General features: G+C 41.5%; 1 protein-coding gene across 6 annotated transcripts in view; it reads left to right on the top strand.

Moving 5' to 3' along the window:
• LOC139555316 (kazrin-like) overlaps nucleotides 1-21,921 on the top strand; it is a 301,708-nt gene that overhangs the window by 25,709 nt on the left and 254,078 nt on the right. For all 6 annotated transcript variants that reach the window (XR_011670986.1, XM_071369024.1, XM_071369032.1 and 3 more), the window contains exon 2: nucleotides 21,317-21,474. Coding sequence is in view for 5 of the 6 variants with exons in the window: in XM_071369024.1 (XP_071225125.1) it covers nucleotides 21,317-21,474 (158 nt within the window). In the remaining variant the exon portion in view is untranslated. The remainder of the gene's footprint in view (nucleotides 1-21,316; nucleotides 21,475-21,921) is intronic.

The following is a 21,921-nucleotide window of genomic DNA, read 5'->3' as shown; positions in this document are numbered from 1 at the left end:
AACCCAGCAGCACTGCAGTTCTTGACACACTCAAACCTATACGGGGTATACTCAAATGTATACCCCGCTCAAAGTGGGCTCCCGAGTGGCGCAGCGGTCTAAGGCATTGCATCTCAGTGCAAGAGGCGTCACTACAGTTCCTGGTTAAAATCCAAGCTGTATCACATCTGGCTGTGATTGGGAGTCCCATAGGGTGGTGCACAATTGGCCCAGCGTCGTCTGGGGTAGGCTGTCTTGTTCTTAACTGACTTGCCTGGTTAAATAAAAAGTCCCATAAATCTTTTGTCTTGCATATTCACCCGCTGAATGGCACAAATACAGAATCCATGTCTCAATTGTCTCAAGGCTTAAAAATCATTCTTTAACCTGTCTCCTTCCCTTCATCTACACTGATTGAAATGGATTTAACAGGTGGCATTAAGGGATCATAGCTTTCACCTGGTCAGTCTATGTCATGGAAATAATCGAGCAGAGGTACATGAACTATAATGTACTGCACACACTGTCACACAGGGTCACATACTGCCACGCAGGGTCAGACAATGTAGGTAGAGTCCCCCAAAGGAGAGCTTTCATGGGCTCACCTTCCCCCAGGTTAGTATTTAGTATTTTATTAGGCTCCCCATTAAGTTAACCAGCTGCCTGCTGGAACAACCGGTCACTAACCACAACCAAGAAGTAACCAGGTCCAACTGTCTGATGTTTTAATGTTCAAACTGACAGATAGACAGGTCAGACCTGGGAGGTCTGGGAGCCATTGGCTGACATTTACAGAAGGAAATGTTGCTGGATCATAAGTCGCAGGTATACACTCTGCAATCAAATCACCCAGGATCGGTTAAACCATTTCATCTGCTTACCATGTAGAATTTAATAATACTTCAAACAAATGTAGAAAACACATGACAAATCAAGGTGCATGCTTTGGTTTGGTGTTAGCTAATAACTTCTTTGTTACAATGAAATTGTGAACTTCTATCCTCAACACAGAACTGGTGCTGCTGTTCAAGGGAAACTCATTTGGTCTCAAACTGGATTGGTCTGTTTTTCAAGGCAAGTGTTAATGCTATGGCTTTAGTTCTAGGGTGATAGTATGAGGATTAAGAAGTGTTCTAGCTCCAGTGCTGCCTGCTCCTGCTGGCTTCAAGACCCAGTGGGTCTAGTTCTACTGTCACCATAGCAACCAGCGCTGAGACGTGCTGTAAAAGTTTCATTAAAAATGTAACGGGATTTATTTTCTTTCTCCAGCCTTCATTAGAATTTTGATTACTGTGCCTGTTGAAATACTTTTGAGTTTTTTGAAGAAGGGATCTTTTTTTTTTTTATCAGTCCTCATTGTTGAGAATTTGATTGGACGGCTGTCTTTGTATGCTTATCGTGGGTGAGCACTGAAAAGGCTGAATAACTATCAGTATAATTAGTGGGACCCCCACAAGAGAAACGACAAGAGCTACTTTAGTACTTATTTGCTGAACTTTGAAACATTTAATTGTCACACACATTTATTGAATCACATTCGATTTATACTGTTATTTGTTTTGGGAATATAGGGTAGATGTGAAAAGGATAGATTGAATGATCAATTCAGTCTCAGTTTTTCCTCATACATCAAGAAATAAAATAAAACAACTTAAAATATGCAAATGCAATTTTTTCCCCCTCCCTTGGTAATTTACATTACATGTGAATAGAATACAGAATGTGGCCAATGGATTGGAATTGAATAAACAGAGCTGTATGGCTCAGTGAAAACAACACATAAGGAAATAAGATTCTCAGGCTTTTACAGTGACATTTCAAATTAGATTTGTCTTCGAGACATCCATGTAGGGGGATATTGAAAAGAAATGCAAAGCAATTCAATTTAAAGTTGGAGACACAAGTATTGCAAATTGTGTTGTCTCAGACAGAAATAGAGAGCATCAACAAGACCTTGATTGGTTATTGGATGTTTGCTAAACCCAGCGTTTAGTTTCATGAGAAGTTTATTCCACATTTTTCCCGTACGGTTTTCATTTCAACAGAACAACATTTCACTTTTTCCATTGAGAGGATTGGTTGTCCAGAGGTTCCAAACCCATTGTGGTGCAGTCCGACCAAACTGTCTCCTGCATGGGTAAGCTCCTGTTTTACTGGAATAAGATTTTTCATCATTTATATATGCAGTTTGCAGGTTCTGGTAATACATGGTTCATACACATATGTTAAGTAATCCAGTAATTCTAAGCATTATAAGCAGTATAGACCCTATATCATAACAATATAACCAATTACATGAACACAGTGTACAAAACATTAGGAACACCTACTCTTTCCATGACATAGACTGATCAGGTGAATCCAGTTGAAAGCTATGATCCCACATTGATGTAATTTGTTAAATACACTTCAATCAGTGTAGAGGAGGAGACAGGTTAAATAAGGATTTTTAAGCCTTGAGACAATAGACATGGATTGTGTATGTGTGCCATTCAGAGGGTGAATGGGCAAGACAAAAGATTTAAGTGACTTTGAACGGGGTACAGTAGTAGGTGCCAGGCGCACTAGTTTGAGTGTGTCAAGAACAGCAACGTTGCTGCGTTTTTCACGCTCAACAGTTTCCCATGTTGATCAAGAATGGTCCACCACCCAAAGGACATCCAACCAACTTGACACAACTGTGGGAAGCATTGGAGTCTGTGGAACACTTGACACCTTGATGAGTCCATGCCCCGATGAATTGAGGCTATTCTGAGGGCAAAAAGCGATACAACGCAATAATAGGAAGGTGTTCCTAATGTTTTGTACACTCAGGGTACAGCACAATCAAGAGTTCTCTATTTCAACTTCTGTAATGACCACATTTTATCTGAATACAAGCACGTCTTCACACCTTTAATTGATCTCCTCTAACCTCTCTGCTGTGTGGGCTGGGCCGTCAACACCATGTTGTGCTGCTCTGTAATATTACAGTGTGTCTAAAAAGCATTCCTCATTAGCAAATAACATGTGGTTAGTATACTATGATTTATTAATGATCAATTGAGTTTTTAAGAGTCAGATTGTGTGTGCGCATATGTAAGAGTAAGTCTATATGGTTGTTTCCCATTCTTCATTCGACAACAGATTGTTGTGTGAGTGTTGTGTTTACGTCCTGATTGGAATAGAAGGTTTTGTTCTACACAAACCAAAGCAAGACTGTTGCACAATGGGAACCACACTCGTAGAAAAAGGGTTAAAAAAGGGTTCTGCTAGGAGAACCCTTTTTGGTTCCAGGTAGAAATGTTTTTGCCTCCACACAAAACTATTTTGGGTTCTGTGGAAAGGTTTCTACATGGAACCCAAAAGGGTTTTACCTGGAACCAAAATTATTCTACCTGGAACCAAAAGTGCTTCTTCAAAGGGTTCTCCTAGGAACAGCCAAATAACCTTTTTTTTCAGTGTACACATCTGATAAGGACACAAGGGATCTCTGCAAGCTGGTAGGCTGGAGCAGAGCGTAGCAGGGAAATATTCCTCCCGTGTCTGCATCTGGGTCTCACCCTGTGCCCTTATACCAATGTCTATTTTACAAGGGAGCCCTGCACAATGTACAAATACAACATAATACAAATATACAAAATTACAAAACACACTCAAGAGAAACAATCACAAGAGGGCCTCCACTTCAGTACATCTAGTTGTACAGAACTCCGTAGGTTATTCCATACATGGGGTGCAAAGAAACTAAAAGCATATTTACCTAACTGTGTGGAGACCGGGTAAGGTAACTCCTACAGTACGTCTAAAGGTTATCAATAATGTTAGGTACTGCAGAAGTTTTGGTAAGAGAGCTTTATAAATAAAAAGAGCAATGAATCGACCTACAGTACAGGTCTTCAGAGAGGGCCATCCTACTGTCTGATATATGCCAGTCTGGCTGTTTGTTTTAGACAGATTGAGGGCTGTGGATTCTCCGATAATTGATTCTGTAGCGGAATTCTAGATTTTTGGCTTGATTCCTTTTTGAGATCAAACCCCTGAATCCAGTGGCTGTCAGTGTTGCCTTTCACATCCTTCTCCACCCAGCAAAACAGATCAAATCTACGCTTCATACTAACATACCTCCATCTTCTGTGCTTCATCCTCTTCACACAGAAGTTAGTGTTGAGAGTGACAGGATCAGTTGCTTTCTGAGGAACTGGGATACATTGGAATGAGGCTTACCAAGGTGAAGTATTTGTCATTTTGTCCACAAAGGAAAACTTTTAAGAGTCAGCACTGTGGTCCATTCACAGTGGGGGTTTCGGCAGTTATTCCTGTTGCAACCTGGATTTACTTTTGCAGAATAAATTGCTATTTGACAGGTCTTCAAAGTTAATTTGATTCTGTCTAACTCTTAGGGACATTTGAGCTCTCAACAAGATGTATTTGTTAGAGCATGGCTTTGAAAAAAGTGTAACATTTCTCAGGAGATTGCGATGCATAGACAATCAGGGGATGAATTGCACCCTTCCATGGATACTGATGCAGAACAATGTGGCAAACATCAAAGTTACAAGCCTTTATGGACGTTGTCAGATACCACGCGGGATTGGGTTAATTTTATGCAAAGCAAATCTCTGAACTAAAAGGGATCTGTCCAAATGCCTGTGTGTTTGAGTAACTTTACAATAAGCATTACAGTTGCAAACTTTCTAATGCCTCAATATTAACCTCAATCTCTCCTCTTTCGGAAAGAAGCAGATCATGTTACGGTATAGCCTTAAGTTTAGATTCAATACAGGCTTTGTTCTCCAACATGATTGTGTGGGGTGCTTTCCTGGCGTCAGTGCCATTGAGACGCAGCAGAGTTGCGTTCTCTTGATTGTCTCAGAACCTCAGAGATCTCTCATCCATTGATGCAGCCCTGGGCTTGAGGTTTCAGATGTCAAGCCCAAATCAAATCAACGTTTATTTGTCACGTGCGCCGAATAAAACAGGTGTAGACCTTAGTGAAATGCTTACTTACAGGCTCTAACCAACAGTGCAAAAAAGGTATTAGGTGAACAATAAGTAAGTAAAGAAATAAATAAAACAACAGTAAATAGACAGTGAAAAATAACAACAGCAGTCCTTGGAACGTCTTCAAATTGCCTTGGCAGTAGGCAGGCTTCTGAGTCTTACTGTACCACAGCACCTGAACAGGGAGGGATCCCCAAAGCTGCTGAAGAATTGAAATACTCATCTCTATTTCTCTCTGCACCAGCAGAAAATTCTTAGTAATCTATAGTGCAGAGCTGGATAAGAAGGCCTGGGTGAAAAACCCCAATCATTACCTTTACATTTATTAATTTTGCAATTATACCATAGCCAAACAAATCTGTCTCCCACAGGAAACACTATGCAGATTGATATTTTAACAAACACCACAAAACACAGATGAAGTGTGAAAACACCCCTCTAGAGATATTCCATTAATATGAGTTAGCTGTTTTCTTACTGTTTAATGATTCACTAAAAGTGTCTGCTGTTGACTGGTCTCATTACAGTTCATTGTTGATGCCGCCAGTGACTCCGCAAAGCCTGTAATGAGCTCTATTTCATCTGTTCCACGTGTGTATGGACCATGTGGAGGAGTTCTAGTCTGGCACATAAACACTAACCAAACAATGGTGTGGTGATTTCATTGACCATCCAGTGGATCCTTCAGGAAAATGTATGTAACAAAAACAGGAGTTTGATTCATAGTCATGAACTCTGAGGTAAAACTACTGAAAAGAGTGAGCAAATGTCTAGCTTTAATGTTTATATTTGCATAACAAAACACCATTGTTATAATACAAGGAACATACAGAGACCTTGTTCCGAGGACTATCTGAAATACATCAAATGCATTTTACTTTCCAGGTTTATGTTTGAGCAAATACTGAAGGGACTAGAAATGTCCCTATATTTATAATGAAATATGTCATGTGGCGCTTACTGAGAAAGAGCATTGATATAATTTCTCTCAGTTATGCTAATCGAATGCTTGAGTTGACACATGGTCAGCTCTCCAGGTGATTTGAATACAATACCTAACCATTCAATCATTGATCTGAAAACCACCGCTGATGTTTTACTAACTGTAGAATAAGGGGGTGCGTATTAATGTCCATGCTAATGGCTTGTCTGCTTTGCACTTGCTGTGTGAATATGATTGGATGTGAAGCTAGGAGCGTGTGCAGTAGAACACCTCTCCAGTCATTTGAGGGCTGCACTGATGCATGTTTTCATGTCTACAGACAACTTACTTGATCAATTCATGTTAGTGATTGCCCAGAGAGTGTACATACTGTATCTGTTTTCCCAGATATAAACAGTCATTTATCAAAAGGCTAGAATAAAAACCAGCAGACCCTGTAGCCCTTAAGGACTGGAGTTGTACCCATTCCCTGGAGCTACACTAATAGGAAGAGTCACCTGCCTTATATGTCTAGAAGTGACGTTGTATTATCTAATATGGTTTTGTATATAGCCTACTTGTTAATCCTGATACTTTATGTAAATAGTGGAACCCTATTTGAGCAAACTGCATTTTCACTCTAATATTTTTCCATATTGAAGTAGTATTGTTATTGAATTGCTTTCAGAAAAAGCCACTTGGTTTCTCCGTGGAGCTGAGCTCTTTCTCTCAGTGACAGATTGCATCGAAATGAAATTGAAAGTACAGCTGAAGGTGTGTCTGTTCTGTTCTCCACGTCTGACAGAATGTCATTTTCAACAGCAGCGTTTCATTACACTGCAGCGTGTCTGCCCGCCCATCTTTCAGGCAGAGAGAGGTACACCTCGTCAATGTTGAATGTGAAATTAGAATCCATTTGTCAACCGCTGTCATAAACATTTTATTTTTTCCTGCCTCTGATTTGATGTGTGCCTCTGCCTGCCTGCAGTGCTGTGTGCTCATAAACATGTCTCTGGCTGTGTGATGCTGTTGCCGTTCAATGGAAAACCGGAAGGTGGGAACATAAATCTTTCATCAATTTGTTGGACTGACCTTGGTTATCATCGGAAACGGCGTCACGTGACCAGCATTCCACTTCCCTATGCTGACCTCTCAACCCACTATGCAGGTCACCCTCTCCTTTCCACCTCGTGGCCACCCTGAGAGTCAAAGGTCATCTGCTCTCATGTCTGATGAGCTGACCTGACCTCGCGGCTTAGCCAAGCACAACATCCACCCTAGACAGCTACAGATGCCATGTCTTAATTTGATCATCCTGTTGCAGGAATTTTTTCTTCACAGCAGAACATTAAAACCTTGACGTTTGCAAAGGCTTCTAAAGTTTGTAAGTTCCACTTAAAAATGTTAGACTTGATTTACCCTAACGAAAAATGTATCAAACCTTACAAAAAAAAAAATATTAATTACAATTCACATTTCCTGTTGCTGCAGGAATATTTTCCTGTTGTGTGAAACTGGCTCAAATTCCGATATGGCATCTGTACTGTAGCCTGTTTGGTTTACACAGCCACCTATTGAAGTGAAGATAGTCATTATCCATTATACAGTACATTTACAGTTTCCACAGTAAGGTATCTATGAAGTAAGCATAGTGTGTTTTTTTCAAAAGTGCTGCATTTATTGATGCATCGACTCTCGTGGCTGAAAAACAAAGGGTTGCATGATCGCCAGAGTTTACAGCATGAACAAATGCATCAAATGGGCTGGAGTGAGATTTGGGATGGATTAGAGCGCAGCCAGGGAGGAACAGTACTATAGCCGTGGCTATGGGGATGACAGGAAATGGAGCTCAGCCAGGGAGGAACAGTACTATAGCTGTGGCCATGGGGATGACAGGGAAGGAACAGTACTGTAGCCATGGGGATGACAGGGAAGGAACAGTACTGTAGCTGTGGCCATGGGGATGCCAGGGAAGGAACAGTACTGTAGCTGTGGCCATGGGGATGCCAGGGAAGGAACAGTACTGTAGCCATGGGGATGCCAAGGAAGGAACAGTACTGTAGCCATGGGGATGGTAGGGTTTAGAGCTCAGCCAGGAGAGCGCAGTGCTGTAGCCATGGGGATGGCAGGGTTTAGAGCTCAGCCAGGAGAGCGCAGTGCTGTAGCCATGGGGATGGCAGGGATTAGAGATCAGCCAGGAGAGCATAGTGCTGTAGCCATGGGGATGGCAGGGATTAGAGCTCAGCACTCAGAATGCACATGGGAGAGATCAGCCTGAACAAGGAGGGAGACTCACAGGTGGAGATGCGAAAGTAAAGCCAGTGTGAGGCAAATTAGTTCAGCTGACAGGTCACCATGGCAATGGATGGAAAGGCAGACAATCTTATTTAAATCAAATGTTATTTGTCACATGCGCCAAATACAACAGGTGTAGACCTTAACGTGAAATGCTTACTTACAAGTCCTTAACCAACAATGCAGTTCAAGAAATAAAGTTAACTTCTCTGGGATATGTGGGACGCTAATGTCCCACTTGGCCAAAAGCCAGTAAAAATGCAGAGCGCCAAATTCAAATAGATTACTATAAAAATCAAACTTTCATTAAATCACACATGAAAGACACCAAATTAAAGCTACACTTGTTGTGACTACAGCCAACGTGTCAGAATTCAAATAGGCTTTACGACAAAAGCACACCAAACGATTATGTTAGGTCAGAGCCAAGTCACAGAAAAACACAGCCATTTTTCCAGCCAAAGAGAGGAGTAACAAAAAGCAGAAATAGAGATAAAATTAATCACTAACCTTTGATGATCTTCATCAGATGACACTCATAGGACTTCATGTTACACAATACATGTATGTTTTGTTCGGTAAAGTTCATATTTATATCCAAAAATCTGAGTTTAGGCGGGACACTACTGTCTCACTTGGCCAAAAGCCAGAGAAAATGCAGAGCGCCAAATTCAAATAAATTACAAAAAAAATCCAACTTTCATTAAATCACACATGAAAGATACCAAATTAAAGCCACACTTGTTGTGAATCCAGCCAACATGTCAGAATTCAAATAGGCTTTTCGGCGAAAGCAAACTATGCTATTATCTGAGGATAGCAACAGAGTAAACAAAGAGAGAGAAGCATATTTCAACCCTGCAGGCGCGACACAAAACACAGAAATAAAAATATAATTCATGCCTTACCTTTGACGAGCTTCTGTTGTTGGCACTCCAATATGTCCCATAAACATCACAAATGGTCCTTTTGTTCGATTAATTCCGTCAATATATATCCAAAATGTCCATTTATTTGGCGCATTTGATCCAGAAAAACACCGGTTCCAACTGGTGCAACCTGACTACAAAATATCTCAAAAGTTACCTGTAAACTTTGCAAAAACATTTCAAACTACTTTTGTAATACAACTTTAGGTATTTTTTTACATAAATAATCGCTAAAATTGAAGACGGGATGATCTGTGTTAAATACAGGATTAAAACAAACTGTAGCTAGCTTTCTGGTCTTGCGCCTCTAACAGTACACTTCAAGTGACCCTCGTTCAAGATGGCCGTACTTCTTCATTACACAAAGGAAAAAACCTCAACCAATTTCTAAAGACTGTTGACATCCAGTGGAAGTGATAGGAACTGCAATAAGGTCAATTAGAAATCTGGATTCCCAATGAAAACCCAATGAAAAGAGTGACCTAAAAAAAACAACATCTGAATGGTTTGTCCTCGGGGTTTCGCCTGCTAAATAAGTTCTGTTATACTCACAGACATGATTCAAACAGTTTTAGAAACTTCAGGGTGTTTTCTATCCATATCTACTAATAATATGCATATCTTATCTTCTGGGGATGAGTAGCTGGCAGTTGAATTTGGGTATGCTTTTCATCCAAACGTGAAAATGCTGCCCCCTATCCTAGAGAAGTTAAGAAAATATTTACTAAATAAACTAAAGTACAAAAATAAATTAAAAAAGTAACAAGAAATTATGTAACGTCAGCTGGCTAGCTAACAGCAAGCTTTAACTAGCAATACAAACCGATTGTCATGGCAAGCTGAAGTTAGCCAACTAACGTTAGGTTCATTGTTAGTTAGCAAACCAGCCATCGAACTCCAGCTGGCTAGCTAACAGCAAGCTTTAGCTTGCAATGAAAACAACTTTCTGACAAAGTTAGAAACGTATAATATCTGAATCTGTAGCTAGATTCTTACCTGTATACATGGATGAAAGCTTCAATCTTTAGTCAGACATCCTGTGTTTCCATTTAGTTTGCACAGCTTGTTTGGCCCGTTGTGTTCCATTGATTTCAAAACATGTTAGAAGATTTTTTTTTTACATTCAAAAGGCTCTCCTGTGAAGTCGTGACTTGCGACATACGCCTAGTTTCCTGAATCGGGTCACATATTTCAAAAAAACATGAACGTGTGTGTGCGCGTGCATCTATCAGTTACACATACATGTCAGTGCATACACACAAAAAGTAGGTCACATGGGGGAGAGGCATTGTGCTGTGAAGTTTTGCTTTATTAGTTTTTTTAAACCAGGTTTGTTGTTCACTTGGCTATATTTGGGCTCTCAAGTGGCGCAGCGGTCTAAGGCACTGCTTTTCAGTGCTAGAGGTGTCACTACAGACCCTGGTTTGATTCCAGCCTGTATCACAACCGGCTGTGATTGGGAGGCCCACAATTGGCCCAGTGTTGTCAAGGTTTGGGCGGGGTAGGCTGTCATTGTAAATAAGAATTTGTTCTTGCCTAGTTAAAGGAAGGTTAAATAATAAAATACATTTAAGATGGGAGTTCCATGGCTGTATAATAATGTATGTTTCCTTGAATTTGTTCTGGACCTGGGGACTGTAAAAAGATCCCTGGTGGCATGTCTGTTGGGGTAAGTGTGTGTCAGTGCTGTGTGTAAGTTGTGTTTGCAAACAATTTGGAATTTCCAAAACATTAATGTTTCTTATAAAAACAAGAAGCAATGCAGTCAGTCTTTCCTAAACTCTTAGCCAAGAGAGACTGGCATGCATAGTATTGATATTAGCCCTCTGATTACAATGAAGAGCCCTGTTCTGGGCCAGCTGCAGGTTAACTAGGTCCTTCTTTGCAGCTCTTGACCATATAACTGGACAATAATCAAGATTAAACTAAAGCCTGCAGGACTTGCTTTGTGGAGTCTAAAGAGCAGAGCATCTATTTATCACTTGACAGAGCTCTACCCATCTTTACAACCATTGAATCTATTTGTTTTGACCATGACCATTTACAATCTAAGGTAACACCAAGTAATTTAGTCTCAACTTGCGCAACAGCCAAACCAGATCCAGCTGAGCTCCAGAACCTAGGGAATGATTTGTACCAAATACAATGCTCTTAGTTTTAGAGCTGTTCAGGACCAGTTTATTACTGGCCACCCACTCCAAAACAGACTGCAACTCTTTCACTAGCAGTGGATGCTGAAGCTTATAGGGTTGAATCATCAGCATACATTGATACAAGCTTTGCTTAATGCCAGGTCATTTGTAAAAATAGAAAAGAGTAGAGGGCCAAATGAGCTGCCTGCGGTACACCACACTTTACATGATTAACATTAGGGAAGCTTTCAGTAAAGAAAACCCTCTGTTCTATTAGAGACACAGTTCTGAATCCTCAACATGGCAGATGTTGAAGAGCCATAAAACATGTGTTTTTCAACAAAAGGCTATGGCCAATAATATCAAAGACTGCACTGATATTTAACAGCTCCCAAAAACTTCTTGTTATGAATTTATTTCAACCAATCAGTCATTTGTGTCAGTGCAGTAAATGTTGAGTGCACTTCTCTATAAGCATGCTGAAAGTCTGTTAATTTGTTTACAGAGAAATAGCATTGTATTTGGTCAAACACAATTTTTACAACAGTTTGCAAAGAACTGTCAGCAAGCTGATAGCTCGGCTGTTAGAACCTGTAAAGTTTGCTTTACCGTTCTTGGGTAGCAGAATGACTTTGGCTTCCCTCCAGGCCTGAGGACAATGTAACGAGTGCGCCGAGAGTCAGTAAGCAAGTTCAGGGAGTGAGTGTTTTAATAAATAAACAAAACAAACAACGCACCGACATGAAACAGAGTCAATAACACCTGCGGAAAGAACCAAGGGGAGTGACAGATATAGAGAAGTGAATCAAGGAGGTGATGGAGTCCAGGTGAGTGTCATGAGGTGATGGTGCGCTTGACGATGGTGACAGGTGTGTGGGATAATCAGCAGCCTGATGACCTAGAGCAGGGGTGTCAAACTCATTCCACGGAGGGCCTAGTGTCTGCAGGTTTTTGGTTTTTCCTTTCAATAAAGCCCTAGACAACCAGGTGTGGGGAGTTCCTAACTAATTAGTGATGTTAATTCATCAATCAAGTACAAGGGAGGAGCGAAAACCCGCAGACACTCGGCCCCCCGTGGAATGAGTTTGACACCTGTGACCTAGAGGGAGTTTAAGTGACAGACAAACACTTTTCTCTAGGCTCAGATTAAAGATATAACAGATAGGAGTGGCTATAGAGTCAGCTACCATCCTCAGTAGCTTTCCATCTAAGTTGTCAATGCCAGGAGGTTTGTCATTATTAAATCGATAACAACAATTCTTTCAACTCTCCCACACTAACTTTACAAAATTCAAACGTACAATGCTTTTCTTTCATAAATATTTTTTTTTTATACATGAATATGATGTCTCACTGATCGTTGTTGGCATTACCTGCCTAAATTTGCCCACTTTATCTTTGAAAAATTCATTAAAATAGTTGGCAACGTCAAATGGTTTATATTCATGACAAAACTATCTGATTCGATGGAGTTGATTCGATGGAGTTGAATTTGTCTTTCTGCTCATACTTTTATTTAAAGTACTCCAAAGTTGTTTTCCCCCTCATTCTTTATATTATTGATCTTGGCTTCTGTCATGTGTGCTCCCTCTCCGGCCTCTAGGTCACCAGGCTGCTTGTTATGGCTCACACCCGTCCGTCACCATTGTTACGCGCAGAATGACGCCTCACCAAAGGGAAGCATCAGGGAGTGTTTTTTGTTGTTGTCAGGTTTTGGCCAGGATTTTTCAGGTTTTGGTCACTAGATGCCCCCATTGCGCCTTTTTGAACCTTTTGTTTTTCCCTTGTTCTAGTTATTATTTGCACCTGTGCCTCATTTCCTTGTAGGTATTTAAACCCTTAGTGTTCCTCAGTTCTTTGCTCTGTGTTTGTATGTTAGCACCCAGCCCCAGCCATGCTGTGAACATTTATTTCTCTAGTTGGATTTTCCTGATGTACTCTGGGTTTGTTCTTGTTTATTTTTGATTATTCTTTTGAGGTTTGTTTTTCCCTGCTGTTCTTACCACTTTGTGGATTTTCATTGTATCTTGGAGGATATTCATTTTTTCTCTTGGCATTACTTTTGACGTTGTGGATTTATATTTTTTGCCTGAAGATCTTTTTCCTTTATTAAACCACCGTCTCTAGTACTGCTGTGTCTGCCTCATCTTCTGGGTTCTGCCGACTATTAGTGACTGTTTCTCACACCGGGTCCTGACAGTTGTTGCTTGTTTTGAAGGTGATGTCAGGTCCGGGTGTCAGAACCAGAGCTACCTGGGAGGCCTCAGCTGGTTTGTCGGATTCTCGTGCCTCGGCGGGTTCAACGGGCTGCCGTGCCACAGCTGGGTTCGACGGTCTGCCGTGCCTCAGCTGCGTTCGACGGGCTGCCGTGCCTCAGCTGGCTTCGACGGGCTGCCGTGCCTCAGCTGGCTTTGATGGGCTGCCGTGCCTCAGCTGGGCTCGACGGGCTGCCGTGCCTCAGCTGGGCTCGACGGGCTGCCGTGCCTCAGCTGGGCTCGACGGGCTGCCGTGCTTCAGCTGGTTGAACAGGTTCCCGTGCCTCGACCCTCACGCCTCAGCCGGTTCGTCAGGTTTTTGGCGCCTCGCCGGATGCGACCGGTCCACTCCTGATTCACAGGATCGTCCCTGTGGTTGGAGTCCTGCGGCTAGAGCCGAACGTGCTGGGGAGGGGGTACTGTCACATATGCTCTCTCTCCGGTGCTCTAGGTTGCTATGCTCCCGCGCCTCAGCTGGATCGACAGGTTCCCGCGCCTTAACAGAGGTGACCGGTCCGCGCCTGATCCCCGGGATCATCATCTTGGTCAGCGTCCTGCGGCTAGAGCCGCGCGTCGGGGAGGGGGTACTGTCACATGTGCTCACTCTCCGGCCTCTAGGTCACCTGGCTGCTCATTATGAGCTCACACCCATCACAATCGTTAAGCCCATTATGACACTCACCTGGACTCCATCACCTCCTTGATTACCTGCCCTATATATGTCACTCCCTTTGGTTCCTTCCCCAGGTGTTTCTGTTTCATGTCTGTGCGTTGTTCGTATGTTCTTGTTTTATATTACGTTTATTTATTAAAACACTCACTCCCTGAACTTGCTTCCCGACTCTCAGCTCACATCGTTACAGCTTCATAATACAGGTTATTTTTATTTTTGTTGAGTTTAGTCACATAATTTTTCATTTTGCAGTAAGTCAGATGTGCAGACAGACTTATTAGCCACTCCTTTGCCCCATCTCTTTCAACCATACAGTTTTTAAAATTCCTCATCAATCCATGGAGCCTTAACAGTTCTAACAGTCAGTTCATTAACAGGTGCATATTTATCAATAATTGGAAGAAGCATTTTCATAAATTCATCAAGTGCAGCGTCTGGTTGTTCCTTATTAATCAGATCAATAAATATTTTTTACATCATCCACATGAGTCACAGCTAAATATTTTGTATGATCTCTTATACAGCTTTTGGAACCTTGGCTTTCCTGAATATAGCCACTATATTGTGACCACTGCATCTAATGGGTATGGATACAGCTTTAGAACAAAGTTTAACAGTATCAGTAGAAATGTGATCAATGTGGATGATGTAGTTCCTGTAATGTTTGTAAACACCCTGGTAGGATGATTAATAACCTGAACCAGATTACAGGCACTGGTTACAGTGAGAAGCTTCTTCTTGAGCAGACAGCTTGATGAAAACCAGTCAATATTCAGGTCCCCAAAAAAGTATTGGTTTACATCACATACACTCTCAAGCATTTCACACACACATTATGTAGATACTGACTGTTAGCACTTGGCAACTCAATTTTAGGAAGGTGTTCCTAATGTTTGGTATACTCAGTGTATTAATATGAGCAATTGTTTGCCCTTTCCTGGATAGCTTATCAGAGATAGACATAATATGGAAAAGAAACAAAGCAAGAAAAAACACTATTCAGCAGTCCATCAATCAGTTGGTCTGTATAAGTGTGTATGTGCTGCGGGGTTGAAACTACGAACCCACAGGCTTTTGGGAGGGAGGGTGGACAATGAGCCTGTCATAGCGGATGTTAGCAATGTCCTGGCAGTCTTCATGGCTGGGATAAGTTATTTCCTCTTCTGGCGCACGCACACATGCTTCAGAATAGTCCTCATTGAGGAAGTAAGTTCATCTCAAGTTCTTGGCTCTTTCCAGAACAGCTACCTTGTCCTTGAACCTCAGGAGCTTGATCACTATCGGACCTGTCACCTGGGCCAGTGGTGGGTTTCCAGTCCTCTGGGCACGCTCCATCTCAATCTTCCCGTGGTCCATCTTCAGTTTCTCAGTGGTCATTTCCCTCACTTTGTCCTCAGACTGCATCCAGGTCTCATATGGAGACTCTGTGATTCCGTCCACAACAATGTGTGTGGTTATTTCCCTCTGTGTGTGTGTGTCTTTGTGTGTATGAAACAGTGTTGTAGTACTCAAGACCAGTCTCGGTATATGTGACCGACCACCTTGATTTGGTATTATGTAGTAACATTTGAAATTGTGTTTTTTACATTGGATAAACGTAGAGATACAGAGCTACAAAATGGTATATCATACACTACATTTGAGGAACAGTGGGAAAGTAATTCTGCTTTGAAAGTTGATAAACTTGTAACCTCTATTTTGATAAAATGGCCTTTGAATGTTTTGGTATCTACTGGAGAGCTCTTCTTTTGTCTACACCCATTCAACATCATTCACACCCTCTTAAGCTTTAGACCCACCCAAACTCTGACCATTTTACTCGCCCTAGCAGTCCTCCAGAAAGAATAAAGAAAAAGAAAAAGAAAAGTGGAGAGAAACACTTATGCAGTTTTACTAGGCGATACATTTAAAAAAGACACGTTAAACAGGATTACCTACACATACTGACCAGCTCAAATAGACAGAAGATAGCTGTATGGCAGACCAATCCAAACTCATCTTTCAGCATGTCCAGCCCACTCATTATCTCAGCCAGTCATGGCTAGCAGGAACCTAGGTTGCTTACTTTTTCTGTGGCTAAACCAACCAGGCTCGTAATATAACCATTGTATTTGTATTTACAGATGGCATACACGTTTGTTATTAAAGCACATGAAAGTTCACATGTTCGAGAAGGGATTTCTGCCAAAAAACGCATTTGATTTAAAAAAAGTTTACGTTCAAACGGCTCTCCTGTGAAGTAGTGACCCACGACATACACCTAGTTTCCTGAAACGGGTCACATATTGAGTGTCTCGGTCTTGTCTCTGTGTCTGTTACATTTGTACTCGGTCTTGACTCGGTCTCAAACAGTGAGGACTCCTAATTTATTTTAGAGACTAGCCGAGACCAGCAGGGTAAAAAACTCATAATTATCAGCTTTCATTCAGTCAGTGCATAAAACCGCTTCGCCAGGCCAAATATATACTCCTTTCTTGAAACATTAATACAATTAAAACAGCCTTTAAATCTATTGTAGACATGTTTGTGGAGTGGCAAACCTATAGGCCTTCAGTGTGTGACAGGTTGGTGATTCTGAAAGGACAGCTGTAATACTAGAGCACTCATGTATGAGAGCACTTTTTATAGAACACAAAGGGCCAGTGGTGTAGTGGAGGTGTATACGCAGGTATAAGCCATACACCCACTTCTTTTTCAGATGGCATTGCGTAAACTCACTTCTTAATCCCTACTGATGTGTATCAAAGTAGTGTAGTGGAAGTATACAACTTATCAATGATGTAGTACAATAGAGAAATCATGCACAAAGTAGTCTACACAATCGCAATGCAGGTGAATTATATTCACATGCGTGCTGCACACAAAGCCTAGTGTCAGAGGAATATCATCTCCAGGCAGCAAGAGTGTGCAGCTCTCAAATGGTTTTGGGATGGAGCAGCTCACAGAATGACATCAGTAGCCGGTAGGGTAGGAAAGACATTTTAACTTGTGATATTTACCATGCTAACTAAGGCAACAACGGGTATGCACACCAGGTATTGAAAAAGTTAAGTCTGAACTGTTGGTTAGTAGGCTATTTGTGAAGCACAATTGTCATCATGAGCTGTTTGCATCAGAAGCGTAGACATGGATGGGCCTGGGTTTACAGAGACCCACCCACTGGGGAGCCAGGCCCTAACAGGCCCACCCAATCAGATTGATGTGGTTTAAGCATTGTTGTGGACTTAGACCATCACATGTTTGTATTTTTTTCTATTTAAAAAAAATTGTGTGATTTTGAGAGTGAAAATCTGAAAAACATAGGAAAACTCATAAAAAAAACAAGAAAACAGAATTTTTCACACAGGGTGCCTTTCCTTCGCTGGGAGGGCTGTTTTAGGAATGTTTTGCCAAATTTGAATATAGCCACTACATGCAACACTACAGCACTGCATAGGGCCGATGGAAAGACAGCAGTCACATACAGCATGATGTTGAAGGATAAGCAGGCCTTAAACTCGGACATAATAAGCCAGTAGGTCCCAATCATAAGAATACAAAAACACAACCATTAAGCATTTCCCAATCGAAATGACAACAATTACTTCCCATTGAAAAAAATCATTCACCTTTAGCACACAAAGTAACCGGTGACCTAAAGTTTAAAGTGGAACTTTGCAGATATGAAACAAACAGACAATCATAATATCAGTCAAAAATAAAAATAAATCCCAGTTTATGCTACAAAACCAACATAATAAGAGGTTTTAAAAATAGATTATATTTGATTAAACTTTCCATGCCGAACACTAAGGCATTGTTGGCAGAAAAGATGGATGCAGTTTGTATTTGTATTTATTATGGATCCCCATTAGCTGCTGCCAAAGCAGCAGCTACTCTTCCTGGGGTCCAGCAAAATTATGGCAGTTCAATGCTTGACTAATATAATTCACCAATACATTTCTCGGTGGTCCAAAAACTATTGCTATCAGGTTGTAAATCCCAGCTGGCCTGGTACATTGTTTGCTGCCTCCGTTGGGATGCACTGTTTCAGTTTCAATGACTCAATATTCTGGACAAAAATGGATGAATGTAATTAAGGCTGGAAAAACAATCAAACTATCAAGGGCAATGATCCCAAGTCAGTCATAATGTGGCTAATAGGCTATCATATCTATTTATGTAGCAAGCTAAAAACACAGAGCCTAATGTTAGCTAGCTAGCTGCTAGAAGGATCTCATGTTATGCCATTGGAGGAGTGGTTGAGTGACTGACTTTTTCCCCCTTATATCATTTTTCGGTGGCTATAGACAGCTAGAGTTGCAGGTGTCATTTGGTTTGCTAGCAAGAACTTGAACGACTATTATTCAGTTAGCATATCTCTTGCATTCACAAATTCACTCTGGCTATCTACTCCGATTTCAGAGCACTCTCGTCTGAGTGTGCCAGAGCACAGAACAACTGATGAATTTACGAATGACCAACACCCGCTGAATATGACCGGTGTAAACATGGACAAAAAAAGTACTAGTTAGTCTAGATTATTATTTGACCCTGCTGGTCATCTATGAACATTTGAATATCTTGGCCATGTTCTGTTATAATCTCCACCCGGCACAGCCAGAAGAGGACTGGCCACCCCTCATAGCCTGGTTCCTCTCTAGGTTTCTTCCTAGGTTCTGGCCTTTCTAAGAAGTTTATCCTAGCCACCGTGCTTCTACACCTGCATTACTTGCTGTTTGGGCTTTTAGGCTGGGGTTCTGTATAGCACTTTGTGACATCAGCTTATGTAAGAAGGGCTTTATAAATACATTTGATTGATAGATAACATGTAAAAAGCCTACCCAGCTCTGCTACTGCAAGTAAAATGGTCAGAGTGAGGTGTTCTCTCACTTGTGTCTGGAAGTAGCTAGCTAGCAAGCTAGCCAACTTCAGCCAATTAGCTTGGGTGCTTGGTTGGGATAAGCATGCATTGGCAGGCAAGCTGGAGAAGGATGAGGAGGCTACAATTCCCCGTTATCAATTTTGACGGCCAACTCGTGAAAAAGTTTGAGAGGGTTTATCGAATGTTCCTTTGTTAGATTCGAGCTCATCTTGCTCTTGATAGCTTTAGTTGTTAATCTTATTTATGTACATATCTGAGGGCGAGAGAGCCTACCTTTTCATGGTTGTTTGATCAATAGGACAGTAAAGTTTCCAAATGTAAGAGGACTCCCATGGTGTTTACATATTTGCAGAAATCCATTCAGGTGTATTTTGTGGCTTTTAGAGAATGGGTTCTAATGATCTAAAGTCAAGCTTTTGCAACTGCCTGTAAACACACGGTTCAGTTCAAATCGAATGATGGCTGGCCCGTGTGGTTTCATACATGTAAGTTATTTTCAAAGAAATGGCTAACAAGAGCAAGTGCGCTGCAATAAAAAACACAGTTCCACTCACCAGATGATGATCGTTTGAAACTTAACTTCTTGTTGAAACTTATTCTTGAAAAGGGAGAAGCTAACAAATTAGCAGCAACATCCTCTTTGATAACACCTGCTGCAGCCACTGCAAACTAGCCGATAACAAAAGCTAGCTAGCTAGACCGTGGGAAGCTACTGCTCCATATTGCGCAGTGACCTGTTGGCCTTCAAGAAGGAAGAAGATTCCATAAGTTTTTGTAAAAACGGTCCCACCCATTAAGTCAAAATGTGATTGGGTGAATGGAATATGCCTTTATCTAGCTTCTGATGGCCTAGCCAATGGCTGATTTAGCTAGCTAGATTTATCTCCCCAGAGACCAGCAAAGAAAAATTATGATTGGATATTTTTTCTCTTCATTGTTAACCCTTTCCTTATCAACAAAAACGGACAAGATTAAATCAGAACATCATTGAAAATAATCATATCATTATCATTATTATTAAAATCATTAATTTATAAATCTTTAGCCCTTCTCTGAAGGCGTAAAAGGCCCATTGTTCCCCACTGTGTTTGGGTTAGTAACAATTTCTAGAGTGGCTCTATTTTCCCTCAGCATGCATTTTTTCACTATTTTCAATGTCTAAAGAATCTATATTGTTCTGAAATATGAATGTGAATGGTGTGAAATTGCTAGCTAGTTAGCGGGGTGCGCGCTAATAGCGTTTCAGTTGGTGACGTCACTCGCTTTGAGACCTTGAAGTAGTTGTTTCCCTTGCTCTGCAAGGGCCGCGGGTTTTGTGGAGCGATGGGTAACAGTGTTTCGAGGGTGACTGTTGTTGATGTGTGCAGAGGGTCCCTGGTTTGAGCCCGGGTAGGGGTGAGGAGAGGGATAGAAGCAATACTGTAACATTGGTACCGTGACCCGGATCACTGGTTGCTGTGGAAAAGAAGTAGGTCAAAAGGGGGGTGAGTGTAACCGGTGTGAAATGGCTAGCTAGTTAGCGGGGTGCGCGCTAATAGCGTTTCAATCGGTGACGTCACTCGCTCTGAGACCTTGAAGTAGTTGTTTCCCTTGCTCTGCAAGGGCCGCGGCTTTTGTGGAGTGATGAGTAACGGTGCTTCGAGGGTGACTGTTGTCAATATGTGTAGAGGGTCCCTGGTTCGGGGCGAGGAGAGGGACAGAAGCAATACTGTTCCATGAACACAGAAATACTGGATATTTTGAACTCTTACTATGGTGTTGATTTGACAAAATGCCTACCTCCTCACGCCATTTGCACACACTGTATATAGATGTTCTTTTTTTTCTATTGTGTTATTGACTGTACGTTTGTTTATTCCATGTGTAACTCTGTGTTGTTGTTTGTGTCACACTGCTTTGCTTTATCTTGGCCAAGTCGCAGTTGTAAATGAGAACTTGTTCTCAACTAGCTGACCTGGTTAAATAAAGGTGAAATAAAAAATAATAATAAAATAAAAAATTACAATCGTGGTCTTGAATTGGACTCACATTTTTCTGGTCTCGGTCTTAACTTGGTGTCAGACCCCTTGTCCTCCTCCCGGTCTTGGTCTTGACTCGGACTTGATTTGCTCCGGTCTTGGTCTTGAATCGGTCTCACTTTAAGTGGTCTAAAACACAACACTGGTGTGAGTCAAATTGAATATGCATGAACCTGAGTTTTTTGTTTCTCTCTCTCCTTTACCTCACTCTCCTCTCCTCTCCTCTCTCTCTATTCCCTCTCTTTCGCTCTATCTCTCTCTCCTAGCGGTCCAGTCTCTGAACAGTCTGAATGACCAGATAGCCCACTTCATGGTGACCAGGCCCGGCAATCTGTCCCGGGAGGACGAGGCCTTCATGCCTGAAGAGAGAGACACCTTGAAGGAGTCCATGGCTCTGATGAGGCACCTACTCTTGGACGCACAGGTACAACCCCTGACGTCTAACCTCTAACCTCTGACCGCTGATCATTCACCACCTTTAAAACCAGGTCAAGAATCAAAAGGGCAAACAAGCCTCTTTGCTGTATGAGTCTGCTGAAAAGGAATGTTTTCACAGCAATTCAGGGCATTAATGTTATGATGACTCATTCTTGGGCTGTTTAGACTTGACTAGAGTATTAATAGTTAATTCACTCCAATCTCATTAAAAAGTATTTCAACTGATACTATGCTAGACCATTTCCCTCCAAGAAAGCAAGCAAACTAATATTTATTTATGGTATATTATGATGAAGTTTGCAGGTATCTAATTTAGTCCTGGGGCATTTGTTCTACTCTTTCACTTTGTGTTTCCTTTCCCTGGAGAGGATGTAGCTTCTCCCGGGGAACAGGCACTGACAGGGCAGCTATGAGCTTACTGACTCTATGCAGG

Source organism: Salvelinus alpinus, chromosome 2 (genome assembly GCF_045679555.1).
Source record: "Salvelinus alpinus chromosome 2, SLU_Salpinus.1, whole genome shotgun sequence".
Classification (NCBI taxonomy): domain Eukaryota; kingdom Metazoa; phylum Chordata; class Actinopteri; order Salmoniformes; family Salmonidae; genus Salvelinus; species Salvelinus alpinus.
This window is presented reverse-complemented; position numbering and strand designations above follow the sequence as displayed.